The 26435-nt window shown below is 43.6% G+C and overlaps 1 protein-coding gene across 5 annotated transcripts in view; it reads right to left on the bottom strand.

Annotated features, from left to right (window-relative positions):
* Positions 1 to 26435, bottom strand: part of fbxw4 (F-box and WD repeat domain containing 4) — an 89508-nt gene that overhangs the window by 15211 nt on the left and 47862 nt on the right. For all 5 annotated transcript variants that reach the window (XR_013548195.1, XM_078412792.1, XM_078412793.1 and 2 more), the window contains one exon: positions 13895 to 13960. Coding sequence is in view for 4 of the 5 variants with exons in the window: in XM_078412792.1 (XP_078268918.1) it covers positions 13895 to 13960 (66 nt within the window). In the remaining variant the exon portion in view is untranslated. The remainder of the gene's footprint in view (positions 1 to 13894; positions 13961 to 26435) is intronic.

Here is a 26435-nt window from a genome sequence, read left to right as displayed (position 1 = left end):
CGCAGGGTTACGATGTGCTATCCAGAATGGTAAAACGATAAAGCAGGCCACCTGAAAGCGAGGAACAATGTTTCAAACAGATTCAGATTGGGTTTCCTGGCATTGCCAAGATAGCCAGAGGGCTTTATACATCGACGAATGGTCTTATTTCCCTGTATTGCGGGGTTGGGGGGGGGGGGGGGGGAGGAAAAGTGAAAGAAAATTTCCCACCTCTATCTTTCTGTCTGAAGAAGGGTTCTGACCCGAAACGCCACCTATTCCTTTTTTCCACAGATGCTGCCTGACCCATTGAGTTACTCTAGCATTTTGTATCTATCTTCGGTATAAACCAGCATCTGCAGTTCCTTCCTACACAAGAGATAGTTAATCAATGGTCAAGAGTGTGGTAGACACCATCTATGTGCAAGATCACACTTGTACAAGAATACACTTGTGCAATACAGTGTGAGAATGTGTGAAGGAGTTTTCAGGGATCCTCGTCAAGTGTCTCCAATGTTAATTATGTCCAGAGTCATGCACATAGAGTCACAGAGTTTTCACCCAGAGTAGGAGAGTCAAAAGCCAGAAGACATAGGTTTAAGGTGAGAGGGGAAAGATTTCATAGGAACCTGAGGGGTAACTTTTTCCACACAGAAGGTGATGGGCATATGAAACGAGCTGCCAGAGGAGGTTGTGGAGGCAGGTACAATAACACAATTTTAAAAACTGTTGGACAAGTACATGGATAGGAAAGGTTTAGAAGGATATGAGCCAAACGCGGGCAGCTGGCACTGGTATAGATGGGGCATCATGGTCGGCGTGGACAAGTTGGGCCGAAGGGCCTGTTTCTATGGTGCATGATTCTTTGACAGGCATCTGGGCGAAAAGCACGCGTAAATTATCTTTTTACGATCAGGGATTATTCCTCCTGAGCAAAACATCAAGGAAGAGTAGACGGTATGGAAAGAGGAAAATAGATACTAAAAAAAATGCTGAACTTAAAAATGAAGTTTTGAAAACCAAACATTCAATCAAGTGGAGCAAGCACAATGTGTCTGGGTAGAAATCCTGGAGGAGGGGAATTTTACTCGCTTTTCGCTTTAGAAATATTCACTTGACTGGAGCTGCCTGCAGCGTATCAGGATTTCTTTTAGCTGCAGAGCCCTCGCATTGAGCACAGGCAATACCTTCCTTTACAAAGCCCAGATTCCTCCACTCCCCTCCCCTCCACACAGCCACTGGGTACGGCGGCGCCTTTTCTCTCTTTTATTTTAACCCCTCTTGTAAAGGTTAAGTTTGTGTGTGTAAACGGTCATGTCGCACAGCGATGAGAAACAGCCACCCCCCTGCAACTGGGGCAGGCAGGCGGCGAGCAAAGACAGCGAGCGACCTGCAACCCTTGTTACTCCGGCAAAAACAAACAGAGATGGCACTGTACCCTCTCCTTATTAACCATCTGTTGCTACCAGTGGTTGCACTGTGCCACAACACAATGCAACCCGCCTTCCACCGGGCCACCCACCATTAAAGCAAAAGCCGCCTCCCCCAGCCCCCTTGTTGCAAGCAAGGGACCCTAAAGCTTCCCTCTGCACCACTCCGACCCTTCAGGAGAACACACAATGCGGCAGGGTTGGAGGACGATGAGGCATGTTGGAAGTGCAATAAGGCTTTTCAATGCAGCCTGCCTTTCATTGCTGGCTGCGTAGCAACACAGATTTGGTTGACATCATTGTGGGGATCTAAGCCAGGCTGTGCAGCCTTAAAGAGAAAGAGGAGGGGGTGAAGTTTAACTGATTAAGTTTCGAGGCGGGACGTATTGGTGGGTAGGTATGCCTGCATCAGCTGTTGCACTACAAAGTCACTGTATCAGCTTTTCTTTAAAAAATCTAAAAGGGAGAACCTTTAAATAGCACACAGGGTGCCAAGTAGACTTGAGGATAAGGCACTGGGGTAAAAATGGGATTCAGGAATTGAGAATATCCAAGAGAGTAGATAAATGTGGAGCATTAAAGGGGAGATTGAAAAAAAATGGAGTGAGAAGGAGAGAAATTACAAACACAAGAGAGAGAGGAGGAAGGGTCAGGCAATGTGAGAGATTGGGAGATTTGCCAACGATCCCCAGGGACCTTATTGACCCAAACCTTGTTCACATCCTCTGCTTTTGAAGGTGAGTCAAAGGCAGGGGAGAGGGGCAGACGGGGAGGAGGGGAGGCCAGGAGACAACGTTATGATGTGCCTCATACCTCTCCAATGAGGAAAGAATGCTGACCAAATTGACAGTGGGAGACCTCTGCCCTTGCTCTGGTAGTCTCCAACTGGAGAACTAGCTGAACACTCAGTTTTATACACCACCCACAAGTAATGGCACCGGGTGCTACTTCCTCAATGCTGCACAGGAGAAGTGAGAAGAGAACACAACTGGGATGGAGAACACAAACTAAGTTTAGTTTATTAATTATCACATGTACCTCGGTACAGTGAAAAGCTCTGTTTCACATGCGATCCAAATAGATCATACGTGGCATCCGTAAATATAACTGTCAAACTCAAGTAGAATAGGTGGAGCAAAGGGAAAGACGCAGAGTGCAGAGTGAGGCTCTCAGCATCGTAGCGCATCAGTTCTAGAGATAAAGTCCAATGGGGTAGAGGTGAATCAATTGCTGAATCAGAGGAAGCTGAAAAGCTGCCGACTGCACGGTTCCTGTGTACGATGCTCGTCACAGGTGGATGGACCAGTACTGGGAACAGTTGGCCACTGACCCCCGCAGGGACATCCTCCTTTGCCGTTTGTACACGTTCCTTGCCAATATCATGAAAGTACAATGTTCTTCAGTTATCATGTATTTTGCTGGTGGGATCTTCCAAATGAATGGTCTGCTGTAATGTCCTACTTTGAAACACTGACTGACCCGACAGAGGCACCTCACTTCTTTGAGACATCTTGAGTCAGAGTGGAAACAGGCTCTTCGGCCCAACTCATCCATGCTGACCAAGATCCCCATCCAGGCTATTTGCCTATGCCTGGCTCATATCTCTCTAGACCTTTCCTATCCATGTACCTGTCCAAATGTCTTTTAAATGTTGTTATAATACCAGCCTCAACTACCTCCTCTGGCAGCTCGTTCCATATACCCACCACCCTCTGAGTGAATAGTTGCCATTCAGGTTCCTATTAAATTTTTCCACTCACACTTTAAACCTTTGGCTCTTGATTTCCCCACCATGGAAAAAAGACTGTGTACATTCACTCTACCTCCACCCTCATGTTTTTATACAGCTCTACAAGATCACTAAGAAATAAAGTCCTCACCTTGAGGTGCTTAAAGGGGTACATAAATTATTCATTTATTTTGTGATTTATTAGATTGCATCTGATTATCACTGTATTTATCATCATAATTTCATTTATCTTTCCCTTTATATCAGTCTCGAAGATTTCAATCGATACCACAGCACTCGAGTTTGTTTTAAACCAGGAGTGGAGGTAATGAATTGTCATTTAGAGAGGATAGTCACATTTTAAATGGCCCTTCTGTTTGAGCTCCCTACACGTCAGACCCCACATTGATGTCAACCCTACCAAAGAATCTAGGTCGTCAGACAAAGTGCGGGGAAATTAAAGCATAATCAGAAACAGAGACTGGGGTGTGAAGCTAAAGGAAGATTCTCACCCTTTTACACTTAATCTGAAGACATCAACAGTTTCAAAAATAGAACAAAAACACTTCAAAGAATGTTTAGATGTCAAAGTAATACTTTAAACAAATGCACACCTTATTCCTCTTGAGTCCCAGCTGCCCTTTGAAGCTAAACTTACACAAGCTTCGCGTTCTGCCAGACTATTCAGACACAATTGTTAGATTTGCTTTTTTTGATATTCTAACTGGCATCAGCTGTGGGCAGGACTCTCCCGTCTGTAAGTTAAGAGGTTGTGGGTTCTGAGCACACGACCTAGCCTGAGACACCTAGTACAACACCTATGCTGCACGTGCACATGTATAGGATGCGACATCACACTTAGTCTGGACACTTAGATCATATTATTGTGAAGAAAAATCAGGGATGCTGTTTCCGATATCATGGCCTATATCTGTCCCTCAATAATCATAACTTCAACAGATTTGTGCCATTTATTTTACTGCTTCCTCTTGCTTTCTGTCGCAATTTGACTGCCTCGATCTCTCATGACTAAACTTTATAAAGTGCTTCATTAGCTGCAAGGTACTTTGGAGCATCTGAGATTGTGAAAGACACTACAGAAACACAAGATTTTCTGTCATTCCCTCTTCTCCACTCTCCCATCAGACAAGTGTGAAAACGCAAACGTCCAGATACAGGGACAGTTTCTTCCAAGCTATTATCAGGCAATTGAATCGTCCTATCATCAACTAGAGAGCAGTCTTGACTTACCATCCATCTCATTGGAGACCCTCAGACTATCTTCAATCAGACTTTATCTTCCACTAAACGTTAGTCCTTTGGCATGTATCTGTACACTGTAGACTTGATTGTAATCATGTATAGTCTTTTTGCTGACTAGATTGCACGCAACAAATGGATTTTCACTGTACCTCGGTGTGCATGACAGTTAATAAATTAAACTAAACTCAACTAAAGTACTTAGCTGTGAGGAAGACCACAAGGAATAAGGCAGAGAGTGTTGGAGTAACTCAGCGGGTCAGGCAGCATCCCTTGAGAACATGGATAGGTGACGTTTCAGGCTGGGATCCTTCTTCTGATTGTGGTGGGATTGAAGAAAGCTTGAAGAGAGGGGGGGCAGGACAAAGCAGATGGTTGGACAAAGGCTAGAGATGAAAAGACAAAGGTGTGAGATAAAGATAGAATATTTGTGAATTGTGAAGACAGTGGAGGGGAATGTAAGTGTAAGGAGAGTGGGGGGGGGGGGGGGGAATGGGTGTGGTTGATCTACATCCTATGGTAACCATAGACACCTTCTTCACTGTCTTGCCTCAATTTTGGTGTCATCTTCAAACTTACTAATCATGGTACCTATTCACAAAATGCTGGAGTAACTCAGCAGGTCAGGCAACATCTCAGGAGAGAAGGAATGGGTGACATTTCGGGTCGAGACCCGAAACGTCACCCATTCCTTCTCTCCTGAGATGCTGCCTGACCTGCTGAGTTACTCCAGCATTTTGTGAATAAACACTTTCGATTTGTACCAGCACCTGCAGTTATTTTCTTACATTATACAATCATGCTACCTATGTTCCCATCCAAATCACTAATACGTATGACAAATGACAGAAGACCCAGCACCGATCCCTGTGGCACACTACTGGTCGCAGGCCTCCACCTGAAAAACAATCCTTCACTACCACCCTCTGCCTCTTTTCACTAAACTATTGTGTCCACTTTGCTAACTCACTCTGAATCCCAAGTCTTCTCATCATCCGGATCTGTTACCGTGCAGGACCTTGTTAAAGGCCTTGCTTTAGTCCAGTTAGGGTTAAGAAGCCATTGCCACCTCATTAGGTTGGACTGGATTGCACTTCAGTTAGAGGGAGCTTTGAAAGGTCAGTGTTGTCAGAAAGTGCAATACCCAGCACCATCTGAGCTTTGGTATCTTGCCAGGTGGGTCTGTACACTTCCGAATCTTTGCGGTCAGTAACAAGATGTCTTCTTTGATGTGGTTCCCCATCTCATCTCTGCAAAGCTTTCAGTAGATAAAGAGAAGGCAAACTTTCAGTTTGGCAAAGAGCAGAGTTTACAAGGATGAGGGTGAGATAACATCAAAAGATCCCACCGTGGAGACCATGCCACATCAAGGAATCCCAGTCATACCACAAGCTCCTAGAGCTGGCAGAGTGTTGCAAACATTCCCCCAACAAGGGGATTGAAGTGATCCAGCCCATCACATTTGATGTTTATCCTCTACCGAACAAAGTTTAACACTACATTTAGCACATTCATCAGTCTGAAGTAGGGTCTCGACCTGAAACGTCACCCATCCCTTCTCTCCAGAGATGCTGCCTGTGACTCCAGTATTTTGTGTCTATCTTCAATTTATACCAGCATCCGCAGTTCCTTCCCGCACTACATTTAGCACATTCCTTAGACTTTCATCTTTAGAGATACGGTACGGAAACAGTCCACGCCTACCAGCGATCACCCAGTCCACTAGCACTATCCTACGCATTAGGGATAATTTACAGAAGCCAATAAACCTACAAACATGTACTTCTCTGGAGTGTGGGAGGAAACTGGAGCACCCGGCGAAAACTCACATGGTCGCAGGGAGAACGTACGAAATCCACACAGACAGCATCCTTAGTCAGGACGAACGGCCTAATTCTGCACCTAGACTTATGAACTTAGATCTCTGGCGCATTAAGGCAGCAACTCTACCGCTGTGCCACCTCGTTCCTAGATATTGTTTATTAATTATTCAAACCCCTCCATCCCACTCACTCGCAGGTATGTGATATTCTAAATAAAAAAAATATTTACCCCCAGGTCACAGAAGAACACAATATAACAGTGAGAGCAGCCCTCGAGGACTCTCAAGCCTACTCTGCTATTCAGTAACATGGCTGATCCTACACTTATTTCTTTTTTTTTAATCCTTTAGTTTCCAAAAATCCGATCTTATATTTAATCTTACAGAAATGTATTGATTTTATAGAGACGTATAAAATCATGAGGGGAATGGATAGGCTGAACTATGTCTTGTACCCAGGCTAGGGGAATCAAGAACTAGAGCACATAAGTTTAAGGTGAAGAGGCAACATTTCATAGAAAACTGAGGGGCTACTTTAACATGCTGAAGGTGGTGGCTATATGGAATGAGTTGCTGGAGGAGATAGTTGAGGCAGGTACTATAACAGTGTTTAAGACAGTTGGACACGTACATGGAGAGGAAAGATTTGGAGGGTAAATAAACTAAACGCATGCAAATGGGACTAGCTGAGAGGGACACCTTGGACAGCATGGACTGGTTGGGCTAGAGGGCTTGTTTCTATGCTGTGTGACTCTATGACTCCCGGTGGATCTTGCACATGCAAAAATGAACCATTCTGAACATTTACAATGTTATACATTGAAGAAATATCCTTACATCTCAAACCTAAATGGCTAACCCCTTACCCCGAGAGGAAATTGCTACCCTGTCACTCCCTCGAGATCTTTCGTTGGATACCCTCTACTTTCTGAAGTGAGTACAAACTCAAGTCTTACTTGATTTTTCCTCATCGCATAACCTATCCCACTGAACTAATTTCAAGCGTACAGAAGTGACCAGTCACAAATCCAATCTGCTTTTCTATGCAGAAACCACCTGAGTCCCTCTATTAGATTCCATCCTGTAATTCACTTCCAGATATGTTATTCAATAATTGAAGCCCCTGAACCCTTCAATTATATTCTACCCTGTAACTCACACTCAGGTATCCACTATTCTACATATAAACTACCCAAACACCTTGATTAGATTCCAGACTATAACACACTGCCAGGTGTCCATTATTCTCGTTATAAACAGCCCAGCGGGGAAAATGTAAAGGTGTGTTTATTACTTTTGATGTATTTTTCAAACACCTCGCCCAACACAATGTTTATCAATAAAAAGCTGCCTACAGGGGCAACAGCACAATACTATGCCAAGCCTACAGGCAAGTCAGACGTGACTTCATCTCAGACTGTGCTTGGTTAACAGATATCAGTTGGACTAGGTGCGATCAGTGAAAGGTTATGCTGACCGCAGGGGTATGCTATTGCCAGATGAGGGCAGATTCTTGGGGGGGGGGGGGGGGGGGGAATCAACAATCACAATCTATACTCAGCCAGCATTAACACAATCCTGGACTTTATTAGACTTTATCTTCCACTAAACGTTATTTCCTTTATCCTGTATCTGTACACTGATAGCTTGATTGCAATCATGTATATAGTCTTTTCACTGACTGGATAAGTTGCAACGAAAAAGCTTTTCGCTGTACCTCGAGACACGTGACAATAAAGTAAACTAAACTAAATTAAACTAAACTAAACAATGCTGGACATTGGGTCAAACTGGCAAACTAGTTGGCCTCTAGAGGAAGATGAACAAGAAAACGAGAAAGAGAAAAAAAATAGATTATTTTTCCACTGGACTGTAGTGAGCTTGCCGGCAAGTCCAGCTGTCGTCCAGTCTGAGGCAGGTTCTGTTGCCTCTCAGTGCAGCTTGTGTTTATTCCTTGATTGGTGCTGACTTCAGCGGTTTACTTCAAAGGGCTCTCCCTTACCCGAACACCTGACGTTCTGTCTTGAATGGTGGGAACCTGCATCGCAAGCCCGGGCACGAGTTTCAATAGCACGACATGCAGAGAAAAAGCTTCAGATAATGGAAGATACAAAAAAAAAGGGGAGGCCGAGGTGGCCCCTATATGTGGGAGAAAACACACACAATCACACACAAGACATTTGCCATCACAATGGCTCACAAAGGTAAACCTGTACCAGGGCTACTTTGTACTTTGACAAAACATACATGATTACACACACAGAAGATAAAAGGATGAAAGCAAAACATCTGTTTCACAGCAGCCCATCTGGCCCCCACAAGGAAAAAAACGATAAATCCAAACTTCCAGATTCTTACATTATCTTCGCTGACCAAACTATGCACAGACACAACTTATACCTCAGGTATCTATAATAATTCAGTGTATAAACTACCTAAACATTTTGATTAGACCACAAACTTTTAAATTCACTTCCGTATATAAACCACCTGACTCACTTGATTTGATTTCAGACTTGAACTAAATCCCAGAGATGTATTAATACATAGACAAAAATCACTTGATATTCTTATTTAGTTCACAATTATTTATACAGATCAATTCCACCATATACAAATTATTGATAATTATTCTTTTCTTTCAATACCAAAATCTGGGATGTAACCCATATATTTGCACACAACAAACTGGTTAGCAAGCAAAAAAAGCTTTTCACTGTACATCGGTACACCTGACAATAAACTAAACAAATATGCAAGGGTGGCATATATAGGTTGACAATAATATTGGCATGTCACAGTAGGCACAGTGCATACATTTACAATACAGAAATAGCTGGTGACGGACTTGCTCAATTCAAACTCTCTTTGTTATTGATAAGCCACCATGGTCAGACCATATGAATGAACCAAGCACAGCCTTGAATGTTTCTTTAAAGTACTTTCCCGACATTAGAGGAATGAGTGATTTTAATGAAAAGTAAACAAATTCTTAGAGGCATAAAAAGGGTATATTTTGACTGGCTGTTTCTCTTGATGGCAAGTTTAGAACAAGAGGCATAGTCTCAGGATAGTCAGCCACTTTAGACGGAGATGGGGAAATATTTCTTCACTCAGAGTGCTGTGAATTTTTGGCTTTCTCCAATCCAGAGAGGCAGGAAGTCAAATTGGGTAAATCAAAGAATATGGGGATTAAGTGGGAAAGTGGAATTGAGGCAAAGTAGTAATCATTGTATTGAAGGATGGGAAAGATTCAAGGGACTGACTGAACTCCTACTGTTGATTCTTTGAAAGAAAAACAGCTCCCACCCATTTAGAATCAGTCATATAGCATGGAAACAGGCCCTTCAGCCAAACTTGCCCAGCCCAACCAACATGTCCCATCTACACTAGCCCCACCTGCCTGCATTTGTCCCAAATCCCTCTACACCTATCCTATTTGTGTACCTGTCTAAATGTTTCTCACTGACCCACTGAATACAGTAAAAGAGAGAAGACTTACAATTCAGCCTTTATGGATTTCTGCAGCTCCTTTCAGGATGCCCAATTATAATTTTTCAGCTAATAAAATGTTTAGTTTTAAATGCGAGGCCACCATTGCAAAAAACACAATGAACAATTTTTACACAATGAACAAGAGCAATATCCCACCATCAGCAGGAGCTAAATACCTGACAAAGGAGGGATATATGGGACAGATCGAACTGTTGTGAAAAATGGCAGATCGAACTGTTGTAAAAAATAGCAGATCGAATCCGAAGAAGGGTCTCAACCCAAAATGTTACCCATTCCTTCTCTCCAGAGATGCTGCCTGTCCCACTGAGTTACTCCAGCATTTTGTGTATATGTTGATCAGGAAACCAGAGAGAACCTCTTGCTCTTCTTCAAAACAGTAGTCTCATGGAATCTGTTATATCTACCTGGGTGTCCTTCCATATAGAATGCCCAACACAGTCAAACATACCTACAGTATCGCACAGGATGCATCAGCCTACATAGAGTAATCAAGTCCACAGTATTGAAACAGGCCTTCAGCCCAATTTGTCCAAGCTCACCAATGTTTGGCCCACATCCCCCTACACCCCATCCTGTCTATGTACCTGTCCAAGTATCTTTTATGAGGTAAAGTCTCCATAGTGAGATTTGAACCAACGCATTCGGTCTGGTAGGAAACAGTACGGCTCACTGAATGACAGCCCGCAGAGTTTACCTTCTCTCTTCTCCACAGAAAGCAACTGAAAATGGCTGGATGATTGAACAGTTAAAATGTGTAGGAAGAACCTGCAGATGCTGGTTTCAACTGAAGATAGACACAAAATGCTGGAGTAACTCAGCGGGGCAGGCAGCATCTCTGGAGAGAAGGAATGGGTGACGCTCCGGGCCTGAAGAAGGGTCTCGGCCCGAAACGTCACCCATTTCTTCTCTCCAGAGGTGCTGCCTGTCCTGCTGAGAAACTCCAGCATTTTGTGCCTATCTTTCATTTAACAGTTAAATGTGAGGCCAGCAAACAAATAGAAACAGAGAATGCAAGAGAAAGAATGTTCTATGTTCTATGAACATTTTGTGACTTTGTCAGTGCTAGAAACGTGGTGACTCTTTGTGTACTGCCTAGGTGATGTCTGCTGCATGATTTTATCACGTTACTTGCAAAACAAAGCATTTCACTGTACCTAGGTATACGTGGCAATAAAGTTTCATTGAATCATTGAAAAGCCATGAAGAAAGAAAGAATGAATGAAAAAAGAGCGAAATATAAAGCAAATCAGAAAAAGAGTGACAAATATAAAGACAAATTGCTAGACTCGGGAATGTGAGAAAATAAAAACATTATTGAGACGTAGAACCAAGGAGCAGAAAACATGTATAAAGGGTGTGACAAGGAAAAGAAATGCAAGCAATTTATGGATAGATAGTGGGAGAACACAGAAAGCCAAACCAAAGAAAGAGAAAAAGGCCACATCATCTGTCAGAGCCTTTGAACAGCCTCACTCAACACCTAAACGTGACACCTGTCTATTACAAATAGATCTGTTACTTCTTGCCCTTCTCAGCAGGCTCGACACTAAACCACTTGCACAAGCTGCCAGTCAAATGAAGAGCGATTGCCAGTTAAAAGAGAAATTAAACTATTAGACAAGACTAATCTCCTTCAATTGCCTGTGCTTGCCTCTTCACTAGATAAACTCAAACCCTGTCTGTCCGTGTTGCTAATCCTGACTAATACAGCTTTGTTACTTGGGCAGATTCAGGCTCCCCAGCTGCACTGAGCTATCACTCCACTGCAATGAAAACAGGCCGATAAATTTCCTTCACATTTAAAATCATTGGCAGTGTTTACTGACCCCTCAAGTGTACAGCTTCATATTATTACTACCTACACCTGATATAGAGGTGGTTGTCACAGAAATGGTTACAGGCCGCCATTCCCCTTCTCCACTACAATTCCCTGCATGCTCTTCTTCCTCATTGTGCTGAGGTTAATCAACATCCTCCCTACTCATTCTTCCCCATCACCTTAAAACAAAACGCTGAATTAGTCTCTTCCTCAGGGTTTTTAACTGTGGCTAAGTGACTTTACACATTAGAGATACAATGTGGCAACAGGCCCTTCAGTCCACACCGACCAGCGATCACCCTATACACTAGCACTATCCAACACACTAGGGACAACTCGCAGAAGCCAATTAACCCACAAACCTGTACGTCTTTGAAGTGTAGGAGGCAATGAGAGCACCTGGAGAAAACCCACACGGTCACAAGGAGAATGTACAAACTCTGTACAGACAGCACCCGTAGTCGGGATCGAGACCGGGTCTCTGGCGCTGTAAAGCAGCAACTCGACCACTGTGCCGCCCTAAGTGGGCTGCATTCTTGTTTCCAAGTCATAAATTTGATGGTTCAAATCCCCTTCCAGGACAAGTTGGCAAGTTGTAGCCAAATTTAATTGCTACGGTAATAGGAGGCGGAGAGCGATAGTGGATTGGAAGCCTGCATCCAGTGGTGCAGCATAGGATCGGTGCTGGGATGTTTACTGTTTGTAACATACACTGATGATTTAGATGCAAATTTGGGAGGTATGATTGGCAAGTTTGCAGGTTGCATGGAAAATCAATGGTGTTGTTAGTGAGGAGGGTTGTCTTAGGTGACAACGTGCTATTGATCAGTTGATAAGAAGTGCAGATGGAATTTAATCCTGATAAGTGCAAGGGAGAACATAATATTTCACACAATTTGATTTATTCACAAAATGCTGGAGTAACTCAGCAGGTCAGGCAGCATCTCGGAAGAGAAGGAATGGGTGAGGTTTCGGGTCGAGACCCTTCTTCAGGCTGTGACTGGTAGGTCCTGAGGGAGAACTGAGGAACAGAAGGATCTCTAGGTGCACAGGTCCAAGGACCACGGAAGGCGGCAGCACTGACAGATAAGGTGGGGGATACTCAAAATATGAATATTCCTATTATGGAATACTCGCCTCCATTAACTGGAGCACAGTCTATAGGAGAAGGAGGATATGCTACTATTTTATGAAATATTGGCTAGGGTACAGGTGGAGTATTGTGTGCACAATACTGTGGTTGGAACACTATAGGAAGTATACTATTGTTGTATAAGGATGGATTTTTCTTTATAGGAGACATTGGTCAGGTTGGGTTTGTGTGGAGTAAAGGATGCAAGTGAGGGGTGGGGGGGTTGGTAATCTGATTGAACTGATTGAGAATATTTATGTGCAAGCAGATAGGAATTGGTCTTGGTATTATGTAGGGTACAGATCCTGTGGACCAAAGAATCTGTTCTTACGCTGTATAGTCCATGTCCTATGTAGACAAATTATGAGGGCCATAAAGCCCAGGGATGCTGGAAATCAAAAGGCACAGGATTAAGGTAAGATAGGAGGTTCAGAGAGAAGGAGAGAAATATTTTTTTCACGCAGAGGGGTTATGGAATTTGGAACGCATTGCCTAAAGGGGTGGTGGAGGAAGGCATTCTCACAACTGTTAAGAAGCATTTGTTGAGCACTCGAGGCAAAAAGGATCGAAGCCTAAGTGTTGGTATACATGGGTACTGGATTTTGGCATCGATGTGTTGGTTCCAAGGGTCTGTTTCTGGGCAGAAATTCCAGCAAAAATGGAGGAACGCTGCACTGTCTGAGTTGCTCTTTCAGACGAGATATTAAACTAAGGGATCCTCTCACCTCCGAGTGAACATTAAAGATCCATGGACCTTTCGAAAGAGCAGCAACAGAGTTCTCCCAAGAGTTGCAAGCAATATTTGTATCTTGAACAACTCTAATAACAGGTGTAGAAATAAGGAACACCAGATGGTGGTTTACAAATAAAGGACACAAGGTGCTGGAATAACTCAGCGGGTCAGGCAGCATCTCTGGAGAACATGAATAGGTGACGTTTAGGGTCTGGACCCTGGTAACAGGTAACCTGGTTGTCATCTCATTGCTGTTTGCGGCAGTTTCCCCATTGTGCGTAAGCTGGCCACTGTGTTTCATCATCATGCCGACTGTGCATTAAAGGTATCTGACTAGTTGTAGAACACATAAGAATGACTGAAGGTTGTGAAGGGTGCTGAACAAATGCAGGGTCCTTCCTCCCTCTGAAAAGAGGAGGGCTCCAGTGACAACACAAGAACAGAGACTGAGATTCATGGGGTCGGATCCCTTACCTTTGAAGGTCCCAAATCCGTAAGGGTGAGGCATGGCCACAGCAAGCAGTCCCGGTCATAACAGAGCTAGAAAAGAGAAAGTACAAGCACTTACCAAACAAAAAGGTGCATCAAAGTAAATTATATATTTTTCTATTCTTGGATTCTATAGCCCTTGTTTTGGAGTGGATGTATGTAATCCTCACTGTACCCTAATAACATTTTGTGTCAGGGTCCATTGTGCATAAAGTATATATACGAGACCGAAAAGAGACATGGGGATAACAAATTGAGTCTCACCACGGTCACTCCCTCTTCTCCCCTCTCCCATCAGGCAAGAGGTACAGAAGTGCAAAAACGCTCACCTCCAGATTCAAGGACATTTTCTTCCCAGCTGTTATTAGGCAACTAAACCATCCTATCACCAACTCGAGAACGGTCCTGACCTCCCACCCACCTCATTGGAGACCCTTGGACTACTGCTCTAGAAATATAGAAACATAGAAAACATAGAAAAAAAACAGGTGCAGGAGTAGGCCATTTGGCCCTTCGAGCCAGCACCGCCATTCAATATGATCATGGCTGATCATCTAAAATCAGTACCCCATTCCTGCCTTTTCCCCATATCCCTTGCTCTGTATATCTCAAGATCAATTTTGAACCTTGCAAATGCACCAGCCAGCTTTATTAGGGCGGCACGGTGGCGCAGCGGTAGAGTTGCTGCCTTAAGCGAATGCAGCACCGGAGACTCAGGTTCGGGTGCTGTACTGTACGAAGTTTGTACGTTCTCCCTGTGACCTGCGTGGGTTTCCTCCCACACTCCAAAAATTGTCCCTAGTGGGTGTAGGATAGTGTTAATGTGCGGGAATCGCTGGGCGGCGCGGACCCGGTGGGCTGAAGGGCCTGTTTCTGCGCTGTATCTCTAAATCTAAAAATCTAAATCTAAAAACTATTCAACTCAGCCTTGCCCTCCAACCCACCAGAAATAGAGGGACAGGGAGAAGGGGTAGTAGCAGTGGAATATCCATCATTATCCATAATTTCTGTACGCAACGAACTGCACTTTGGCAAGTATTGTATTACAGAGCTCTAATGCTCGAGGAAAATAAAACGAGATAGACACAAAATGTTGGAGTAACTCGGCGGGACAGGCAGCATCTCTGGATAGAAGGAATGGGTATCCAGAGATGCTGCCTGTCCCGCTGAGTTACTCCAGCATTTTGTGTCTATCTTCATTGTAAACCAGCATCTACAGCTCCTTCCTACACAAAATAAAATGAGAATGGGTCCACACAAATCACGCATGTAGGTTCTATCAAGGAATGGGTTAACACCAATCAAGTGCTGGATACATGGTTAAGAGCAGGGGAGGTGTGACGGAGGGCCTCGGAGGGGGGAAGAGATTGGAATTAGCCTTTCTCCAGTTGGTACACTGCTCTTGAGCAGGCCTGAATCATTTATTACACAACACAATACAGGGGTGGAGCAGTTTGCACAATCCCACACAGGCTGTGGATCACCTGAAAGACCCCCTCCCCTGTTCCTGCCACTACCTGCTGTGTTCCCACCACCTAACCCCTTTCACTCTACCCCTGGGGGACCATCACACTCACGTACACACTAATAGCTTTTAGTTTCCATTCATACAAAACCTGCCACACTAAAATTGGCCAGCGGACCACCAACACTGAGCCCTCCCCAACCCAACCTTTCAAAGCCATGGTTTTGCTGCAATCCTCACCTCAAGCCCCACACAAAGGCACTAAGGCATCTCAGAAACTTATTTTAGCACTAAAGGACCAAAATGTTCAAACTTCTTTACAATTTCTGATCAATGAAAATAAACCTCCCTTTGATAACTGGACAGAGATATCCCTGGCTCATTTTATTAGTTGCCTTTGCTGATTGGCAAATAGAACAATTCACCACATGGAGGCAGAATTAGTGACTCATGAAACAGCACCTGAAATATGTGAATTGCTTTTAAAATAGACTAGTGAAAAGGGTGCGATTTGTATATCGTACAACTTCACAAAGGTTATTTAGCAGGTTAACGGTTTTTCTTTACAAGTTAACAGATTATAGTTTCTAAGTAGTTTACAGATTTACACTGTATTCAGGCGATTCACAGCATCAATGTATGGAGTCTGTTTATTTAGGGTCACTTTATGGAATTGTATTAGTTTCAAAAGTATTACAGTTCACTGTAACTGCACACATCACTCGGCATTTAAAATACAATACTCATTGTGTTGCTGTTTATTTGTAGGGGGTCACTTTTTGTGTAATTGCATGGAATTAATTTTTAGGGCAAGGTTTACTCAATACGCAACTTCAAAAAACAGCACAGAGTCACAGTTTATTCAACGCAAGACTGCTCAGAATGGTGGAGCATTGAGGACGGTGTTAATAACGTCGGGTTCCTTTGTCAGGAGCAGATAGAAGCCCCGCACCAGCACCCACACCTCCCACCCACACCTGCCAAGCACGTCCCACCTCACAGTGGCAGCATCTGCAGGTCTCAAATTGGCCTGATCAGCCACTTCAGAATGCACAGAACCAGTCGTCCTGTTACCCAAGGGAAAGCCTAAGATGGTGAAGGTTAGACTTGACTGTTTGGACCACGTCAAGTAATACCAAACTTCAATCTCCTCTGCCCAATCCATGGCCCACTCCTCTACCTTAGAATAAGGATATTCTTGGTTTCTTTTACCCAATACTATTTCTTAAAATCTCTTCCTCTCCTGCCTCTTCCCTTTCTACTCACTACTTCATCAAGTGCAAGGGTTTCAGGGACTTGTTTTTTCACCCAGATTTCATTCCCACTGCTGACCATCTACCTGTTTCATGTCAGCACAACAGGTTCCATTACCCTCGTTACAAATCTTTGCAAACTTTGTCACTACCAAAAAACACACCCGTGGCTCTCTTTTCACCTGTCTACCCCATCCACAGTTGCTGAATATGTAGTCACCTCAAGTCAACGGTGGTTTTTGCCATTGCCTTATGTTTGAACGTTCAACATCTGACTCCATCACTGCCATGGTATTGAAATAACATAATCAAGCATGCCAACTATGACTAGCAACCATTATCCTTCATCTTCACAAAGCCATAGGTAGCTGGCAACATGACTGTAACTACCCATGAGAAGTTGTGGCAGAGTGACCCAGGACCTTGAATTAGCGCTGGCATCGAAGTGACACAGCAAATTCCTGGGCACACCTTGGATCCCTTACACAGTTCAGGTCACAGTTACATCAGGTAGGTCCATCCAAGAACCAACGTGATGAGCTGTTATAATCCTGTCTTAAGAATACGGTCTGAAGAAGCGTCTCGACCCAAAACATCACATATCCATGTTCTCCAGAGACATTGCCTGACTTGCTGGGTTACTCCAGCACGTTTTGTCCTTACAATACTAGTGATTGTGCGAAGAGACAGACCTCACATGGCTTGAGATCCTGCTGAGGTCAATAAGAGCTCTACACGGAGGCCATCAATGGAAAAATGTGTGTATGGACGCGGTATGGTAATTACTCTCGAACCTCTCTGACATAATGGGAGCTGTGAGAAGGATTAGCCTTCAGGGTGATATAGACATGATAATGAATGGGCAAGGACATAGCAGATATAATTCGGGAAAATGCAAGGTCATCTAGTTTGAGAGAAAAAATAATAGAAAGCAAGAGTATTTTTCGCAGCCCATTTTCAATGATAAGAGATTGAAAGGCGCTACTGTTCAGAGCAACCTGGTGTCATTGTGAGCAAATCATTCACTTAAAGTTAACATGCAGATACAATTAGGAAGGCAAATTATGCAAGAGCCTTTTTTTGCAAGAATTTGAGTAGATACGTCTTGCTCCAGTTGTAGAAGCTCCTGGTGAAATTGTACCTGGAATATTTTGTGCAGATCTGAGATGACACCATTCCTTGGTTAGAAGCTGGGGAGAGAGTCTCAACTTAAGGGGGGGCTGAGAAGGGAAGACATTTCTTCACACGAAGGTGGCAAAACTTTGGAACCATCTCTACCCACAAGGACTATGGATGCCCGGCTGTCGAGTACATTCAAAAGAGAGATGATAGATTTTTAGATATTAAGGAAATCAAGGGATATGGTGTAGATGAATGATGCCAAGATAAAAGATATTACTAAATGGTGCAAGAGGTATAAAGGCCTGAATTCTATCTCTTGAGTTTTTTTACATTCATCCCTCCTCCGATTCCAATCCTCCAACTTCCTCAAACATGAACTCATCCAAGACTCGGTGGGGAGCTTATTGTACTTTGCATCAATTCCAGCTCATTCATCAGTCTTGTGCCCAAAATACTCACCCTTGCATTCTATTAAGAAAATGAATCTCAACATTAAAGTTGCTGTATAAATACAAATTATTATTGCTCCACAAATCATTATTATTATTATCCCACAAAGCTCCTGCCTATTCACAGGGTGATGATTTCTTGGGCAATTATGAAGCGTTAGACTCAAAATTTCCCAGGTCTGTTAGACCACAAATAGATAATGCTAGTATTTCACAGAGACTGTCAGTTGTCCTATTTATCCAGTTTTTGAAATACTTCAGTGACAGTCAGACTCAATTATGCAGTACGAACGAAAAAGCACACACAAAATATCTAGACCCTGACTGTATGAATAGTATTTTCCACAATTGTTAAAAGATATTTGTAGCCATTTTTTCCATAAGTAGTGGGTCAACATATTCAATGGGCTGCCACTCAGGATCTTTCACAAATATCGAGAGGCGGGCATTGCAGTCAATTCCATAAGCTAAGTGTAAATTAACCACAGCTCACAGTCTGACACTAAGAGCCAGATCACAAGACGACCAACAGGCAGTTAATGCATACAGAATTAATCTCAACACTAGGTGGTTATTGGGGAAAGAAGTGAATCTGGCATAAATCATGCCACTAAGTGGAGATGCTGGCCTCACACAGTGTGGGAAAGCAGAAATTTGATGCAATGGTCAGCGGAATTTCCCCATCTTCAGCCAATTTAACATGGACAGTGGAAAGGAGACCATAATATTGCAAGCCTAAGCTATGTAGTGTAACCTGTACAAAGTCCATCGTGGTCCATTTCTGAGGTAGGGGTGAGGTTAGTGTTGTGCAGGAAAATAACCGCAGATGCTGGTACAAATCGAAGGTATTTATTCACAAAATGCTCGAGTAACTCAGCAGGTCAGGCAGCATCTCGGGAGAGAAGGAATGGGTGATGTTTCGGGTCGAGACCCTTCTTCAGACTTGTGCAGTGTGGCTGAAGAGTCCGAGATCTGTTGAGAAGAAGAAACCTGCTGGTCACAGTTTTCAGACTCCTGTACCTTCTTTCCAATGGTTGTAGCAAGATGAGAGCATTGTCAGGGTGGTGTGGGTCTTTGATGATATTACCTGCCTTCTTGATGCAGTGTTTCCTATTGATGGTGGGGAGGTCAATACTCATGTTGGACCTAACATTACCTAACCATATTTCCTCGCAACCTGCTAACCCAATTAATTCTATATCATTCAGCAAATGTAGCTGCAGTATACCAATGACGGATTAAGATGGGATGAATGGATAGAACAACCATTAGTAGATGTATGAAAGGCCAGCATGCATAGATAGAAATAGAACATAGAAAAGTACAGCCCTTCGGCCCCAAATGTCTGTGCTGAACACGATACTAATCTCAACTCATCTCATCTGCTTGGCATCATGTTCAACACAGATTTAAAATGATGGAGAACGTATTGGATATAGAACTAATCAGGCTTTCAAACGACAATTGCCCATGCAGGAGTGAAATTAATTTGCAAAGCTGCAAGATTAGTTGCAGATCAGAGAGTCTATCGAATCTGTTGATCTACCACTTCTTAGATGATAAAACAAGCTAATCCACCCCGCAAATGAATTAAAAAAGCCATTTAAGGAAGAGAAGTAAATCTCGCTGGTGTCCTTGCTATTAGTTATCTCGTAAACAACAACTGAAACACAGATCATCTGGTGATAAAAAAGAACTGCAGATGCTGGTTTATACCAAAGATAGACACAAAATGCTGGAGTAACTCAACGGGTCAGGCAGCATCTCTGGAGAAAATGGATAGGAGACATTTCAGGCCTGGACCCTTATTCAGACATCCGCCGAGCCTGATGGCTGTTGAGAAGAAGCTGTTCTTGAAACTGATGGTCAGAGTTTTCAGACCTTCTTCCTGACAGTAGGAGTGAGATGAGAGATTTGCCATGGTGGTGTGGGTCTTTGATGATATTACCTGCCATCTTGAGGTAGCATCTCCATCTTGAGGTAGCAAGCACCAAGATCCCTTGGATGCCGAGTTACTTCAGCATTTTGTGTCTATCTACAGATCATTTGGTCATTGGTTGTGGGAGATTTTTAGATTTAGAGATACAGCGCAGAAACAGGCCCTTCGGCCCACCGGGTCCGCGCCGCCCAGCGATCCCCGCACATTAACACTAGCCTACACCCTAGAGACAATTTTTTACATTTGCCCAGCCAATTAACCTACATACCTGTACGTCTTTGGAGTGTGGGAGGAAACCGAAGATCTCGGAGACGCAGGTCACGGGGAGAACGTACAAACTCCGTACAGACGGCGCCCCTAATCAGGATCGAACCTGAGTCTCCGGCGCTGCATTCGCTGTAAGGCAGCAACTCTACCGCTGCGCCACCGGTAGCATACTATGAATAGCTCAATTTGACAATAATTACACTTCAAAAGTACTTTACTGACTGTGAAACCACACTTGTATGTACTGAGGTTGTGAATGATGCTAGCTTTCTACTTATATGTTGTGATATGCGGTAGATAAAAAATGGTATTAGCATCATGTTCGGCACAGATGTTGTGGGCCGAAAGGCCTGTTCTTGTGCTGTTCTATGGTTTATGTGCCAGCCCTACATTCAGCACCTGTCACTGTGGCTGAACCGTGGTAGACGGCAAGTGAAAGGCTCATAAGTTATAGAAGCAGAATTAGGCCATTCAGCCCATCAAGTCTACTCTGCCATTAAATCATGGGTGATCTATCTTTCCCTCTCCACCCCATTCTTCTGCCACCCGTACGAATCAAGAATCTTTGCCTTAAAAATATCCATTGACTTGGCCTCCACAGCCATCTGTGGCAATTAATTCCATTGATTCACCACCCCCCGACTAAAGAAATTCCTCCTCATCTCCTTTCTAAAGGTACTTCCTTTTATTCTGTGGCTACGGCCTCTGATCCCAGACTCTCCCACTAGTGCAAACATCCTCTCCACATCCACTCCATCCAGGCCTTTCACTATTCGGTAAGTTTCAACGAGGTCCCCCTTCCATGGTGGCAAGTGATAAATTATCGCTCACTCTCCCTTGGACTTTAGAGGTTAAGCTGCTCGTTTCAGGGGAGCGACAGGTGCAATCAACATTCAGTGGATGATCAGATGGGGTTTGTTGCATCAATTGCCTGAACTCCGGCCTTACAAGATCAACAGATTGCATAATTAGAACGTACATGGAGAACTGGCGCATTAATGTGTTTCTTGTATCACTGGGAACATGCGGGTCGCCCAAGTGATCTCAACTCACTCACTTTATTTTATTTTCAAGTATCTTCGTAGAGCGACAGCAATTTGGCAAGGACAGGCTCAGGGGGCTGTCACATCGTTCACCAGAGAGCTCATCAAACACATTCAGCCTTGCCGAACTTCCCTGGCACTTTAATCACTGTTGGGTAAACTCATTTGTTCCAATGATTAGGACTCGACCTAATAGAATATGCAAGCCTCCTGACCTTTGACCCTCGCTGACACAGGATACAAAAGAGGAAAAGTTCAACCTCCCCCCTGCCCCCCCCCTTGCCAAACCTGCCCTCCTCTCCTCCCCCTCAACCCTATTACTCTCGATTACTCAAATTATTTATAGCCCACTGATCCCCGCACGGAGAGGCGAAAGAAAAAAGTTAAAAAACACAATTAAATCAGCTTTTGAAGAAGGGAAAGAGTTTTTTCTGTGTGTAAGTAGGCACTTTGTCAACCAGCGATATTATAGTGGCAAAGGTTACATCAGCACAGGTACGACGGACCTGCCAGTGTGTCCAGCAATCATTAGAACATGTCACGTCCTATTGCCACTGTTCACATTTTCGGTAACCTAATCATTTGACATCATTATTTGAGGTACCTCAGAGGCATGGAATTATTGCCAGAGGTCACACAAACACAAAGCCATTCCTAGCGGGACAGCATCTGCCACAGTACCAACATTGTTCGCACCAAACCCAGGCCGCCGTTTCCAAGTTAACGGATTCTCTTCAATCAACGGTTCTCCGTTCCTCTGAACCCATCCCCCCTTATCCCACTCATCCTTTCCCACTCTCTCTCTCTAACTGTCTACTTCTTCCTGCATCTACGTACCGAACAACTGAGAAGATATGGAGGAGAAATTCCTTTCGCCCACCAAGTCAATTGGGTGCGAAAGTATCAACATCCTAACACTGGGTTATGTTGACTTTGATGAAATCAAATGTCGGTGGGCGAGGGTAACTGGCAGCAAATATCCTCATTCCTGGCTTGTCATCGTAAAGAAAGTCAATAGATTTTCACGCAGAGGATGGTGGGTATATGGAACGAGCTGACAGAGGAGGTCGATGAGGCAGGTACCATAACCACATTTAGGAGACATTTAGAGAGGTGCATGGATAGGAAAGGCTGAGAAGGATACAGGCCAAACGTGGGCAGGTGTAACTAACATAGATGGTGCATCTTAGTTGGCATGGGCAAGTTGGGCCGAAGGGCCCATTTCCATTCTCCATGACTCTGTGAGACAAAGGGGCCAAGGCCCAATGCAACACAACAAGTCCAATATATATCACTGCACAGCCACAGGTGTGGCATGGTCGCATTCTTTTAACCCCATACATTCATTTTAATAGCCTACACAATGACATACAGCTGACAAAAAAATATTGATATCTCACTTATACAGCATCAAGCAGAAACCAAGGAAGAAGAAGCACTCAACAATGAAAGGCACCTGCACAAGAAGGGTGAAGTTTACACGTAGACTCTGCATTTCTCATCAGCAACTAAAATATTGCAATGACCGAGAACAACACGAGACCAATGAAGACAGACAAGAACAATTCCAGTAAATTGAGATGCTGGAAATGGGTCTGAGGAATACACACTGATGAAATGGTTCCCAATTGGGCTGAAATAACTCTTGTAAATGTTCTGCAGCCCACTAAACAATTATGGTTCCTGTCAGATCTAACTTGTCACTAATTTTTCTCACTTCAAAAGTTTATAATATGTATCCGATGCTTCTAGATTTTATATGCATATTATGGTCTTTGAGTGCAACCAACATTATATGTTTCATGCATTATCGTGAATTTAGAACATAGTTTCGCTTAGTGTCATGTGTACCGAGGTACAGTAAAAAGCTTTTGTTGCATGCTAACCAGTCAGCGGAAAGACTATACATGATTACAATCGAGTTATCCTCAGTGTACAGATACACAATAAAGGCGATAATGTTTAGTGCAAGATAAAGTCCACTAAGGTCAGATTAGAGATAGACCAATGGTCTTTAATGAGGTAGATAGTCGCTCAAGATTGCTCTCTCGTTGTTGATAGAATGGTTCAGTTGCCTGCACAGTACAGCACAGGAACAGGCCCTTCAGCCCACAATACCCGTGCCGAACATAATGCCAAGTTAAACTAATCTGCCTGCACATGATCTATATTCCTCCATTCCTTGCATATCCATGTGCCAATGGAAAGGTTCTTAAACGCCACTATCATATCTATTCCATCACCCCCCGGCAGCGCATTCCAGGCACCTACCACCCTGTGTAAATAATCTTGTCCTGCACATCTCCTTTGTAACATGCATCCTACACTTCTTATGTGTAATAATTTCCTTATACTCTGTTTGTATAGCATCTTGCGATTGTATTTCAATTATCCTGCACATGCAATGTATCCCAAAGTCCTGCCGACACAATCCAGAAACAGCATGTACCCTGGACCTTGTATATAATATGCTGCTCCTATCTGTATAGTGCTGCACAATCACACATTACCTACGCTGCTTTCTGCACCACTCTTTACAAAACGTGTTCAAGTTCCACGTGGGCATGGAATAAATTAGCATAAACCCTGCAGCGCATGGTGCTGGACTGAAGCAGTTAACTGGTAAGAAGCTGCTGATTTCGTTGAAGCTGCTGTCGTAGGAGTGGAGGTGCACTACACTCACTGAACAATGCTACCCCTATGAAGAGGATCCCAACAGAAGTCAAACCTGCAGCAACAGCACAGAAACAAGACAGTGATCAGCAGGTGGTGCAGGTGAATGTCCTGTTAGACTTTAATCGACCAATCATACTCACAAACTGTAACTCGATCCCGTTTTACAATCCAATCTGCTTTTGCAGTCTTTGCCAAAATCGCTCATTACAGACACTAGCTTTGCTATAAACTACCATCAATAGAATGTGTCTCTCTCCCCAGACTCTTTGTGTGGGCTGGGGCTGAAGAAGAGGTCTGGCAAGGGATGAAAAAGAATACAGAACAAAATGGGAGATTTGAAGAACAGGAGCAGCTTCAGCCATCTTGGTCAATTGGCAAATGGGTGTGTCTGCATCACAGGCAGGTCAGGAACAAGTGGACGCTGGATATTCCCATGTGCTGGCACCACCACACTCACAAACTCCAACATTAATTCCACAAAAACCTGGGTGTTTTTAAATATTCCTTTCGGATTGTCTCTGCCACATTGCCAACCCAATCACCCCTCTCAGCCTTCAAATCAATGGCTCAACGGTGCTTTATTGTATAAGTAAATAACTGCAGATGCTGGTACAAATCGAAGGTATTTATTCACAAAATGCTGGAGTAACTCAGCAGGTCAGGCAGCATCTCGGGAGAGAAGGAATGGGTGACGTTTCGGATCGAGCCCCTTTTTCAGACTGAAGAAGGGTCTCGACCCGAAACGTCACCCATTCCTTCTCTCCCGAGATGCTGCCTGACCTGCTGAGTTACTCCAGCATTTTGTGAATAGGTGCTTTATTGTCATGTATTCACTGCACAGTGAAATCGTTTTTGCATAGCTCACACGAGTCGCCATATTTTGGCGCCATTTGTAAACGTCCAAAGTACGGTCCATGTGCTCGATGTACTGGAGTGGCTCCCGATCCAGGTAAGCACCTCGCCGCTTGAGGGCCTCCTCTGTCGCCCTCGACGGGCTTGTCCCATGAAACGATGTTCCTCTCCTTGCCCGACCGCCTTGGTGTCCCAGGGGTACCTCCTGCAGCCGACCTTGAAGGCAAGAGAGGCAATACCCCGGTCCCTCTCCTTGAATCCATCATCGCCAGCAGCTCCCTCCTCCTCAACTTTCCATTCTTTGGGGTCGAACTTGGCAGCCTCCAAGATCCCCCCCTCTTACTCAGTTTCGATTTTTGATACGCTGAGGGATAAACTATACTATCAAAATGAATGCATGTGTGTAAAAAAAAAAATCACTGCTCCAATCTAGAAAATACTGAACAGTATAGCCTAGGAACCTACAATGTCCGTGCTAAACATGATGCCGTTAACCTAAACTCTTCTGCCTGCACGTGATCCATATCTCTCCATTCCCTGCATATCCACGTGCCTATCTAAAAGCCTCTTAAATGCCACTATCACTATATGGTACTGACTATCCTTTTCATCTTCAAAAGACTGACAACAACTTGCATTTACATAGCAGCTTTAATGTTATAAAAGGCTTCAAGAGGGTTCATAGAAATGGTATTGGACTAAATTTGACCCTGTCTGTATAAAGAAATAATGGTCAAAAGTTCTGTTCAACAGTTGTGTTCTAAGGAGAAAGAGATGAAGAGATTAACTAAGGCAGAAGAGGTCAAACAAAATCAGTGATGGATAAAAAAGATTGGAGTATTTTAGTGTAGGAAGGAACTGCAGGTGCTGGTTTACACCAAAGTTAGATACAAAATGATGGAGTAACTCAGTAACTCAGCAGATCAGGCAGTGACGTCACCTATTCCTTTTCTCCAGAGATGCTGCCTGACTCGCTGAGTTACTCCAGCATTTTGTGTCCTTCTTCGAAGTATTTTAGTGATGGAAGAGGTTATGGTCTGGGGAAATAACTAATTCTTACAGATTTAAAACATGAAGTCGAGAATTTTAACATAACACTTTAAACACGAGGACCACAATATGGTTGTGGATACCTTTGTTAAAGTAACCAAGTTAGTAATTTGCTCTAAGCGAAGGTCACTAAAGGAGATAGTATAAATGGGTTCATTGCATAATCTGATACATTTCTTCAAGATAGAAATGTTTGGATTCTTCAAAAATACAGAAGCAATCACAAATACCTGCATTCAAATCAGGAGAATCTTCCAAAAAAAAACCTCATCTGGTCCTGAGGGCTAAATTCTAACTGATACTGTAGCCTCTCTGCCTTTTAAACTTTATGGGTGAGGACACTTCAAGTGCCTAAAAGGCAGACCCTCATAACAAAGTCAGCTGAGGGCAACATTCCCAGCACCGAATTG

This window comes from Rhinoraja longicauda, chromosome 16, assembly GCF_053455715.1.
Source record: "Rhinoraja longicauda isolate Sanriku21f chromosome 16, sRhiLon1.1, whole genome shotgun sequence".
Taxonomy (NCBI): domain Eukaryota; kingdom Metazoa; phylum Chordata; class Chondrichthyes; order Rajiformes; family Arhynchobatidae; genus Rhinoraja; species Rhinoraja longicauda.
Note: the sequence above shows the minus strand (reverse complement) of the source record. Positions and strands in the feature narration are given on the sequence as shown.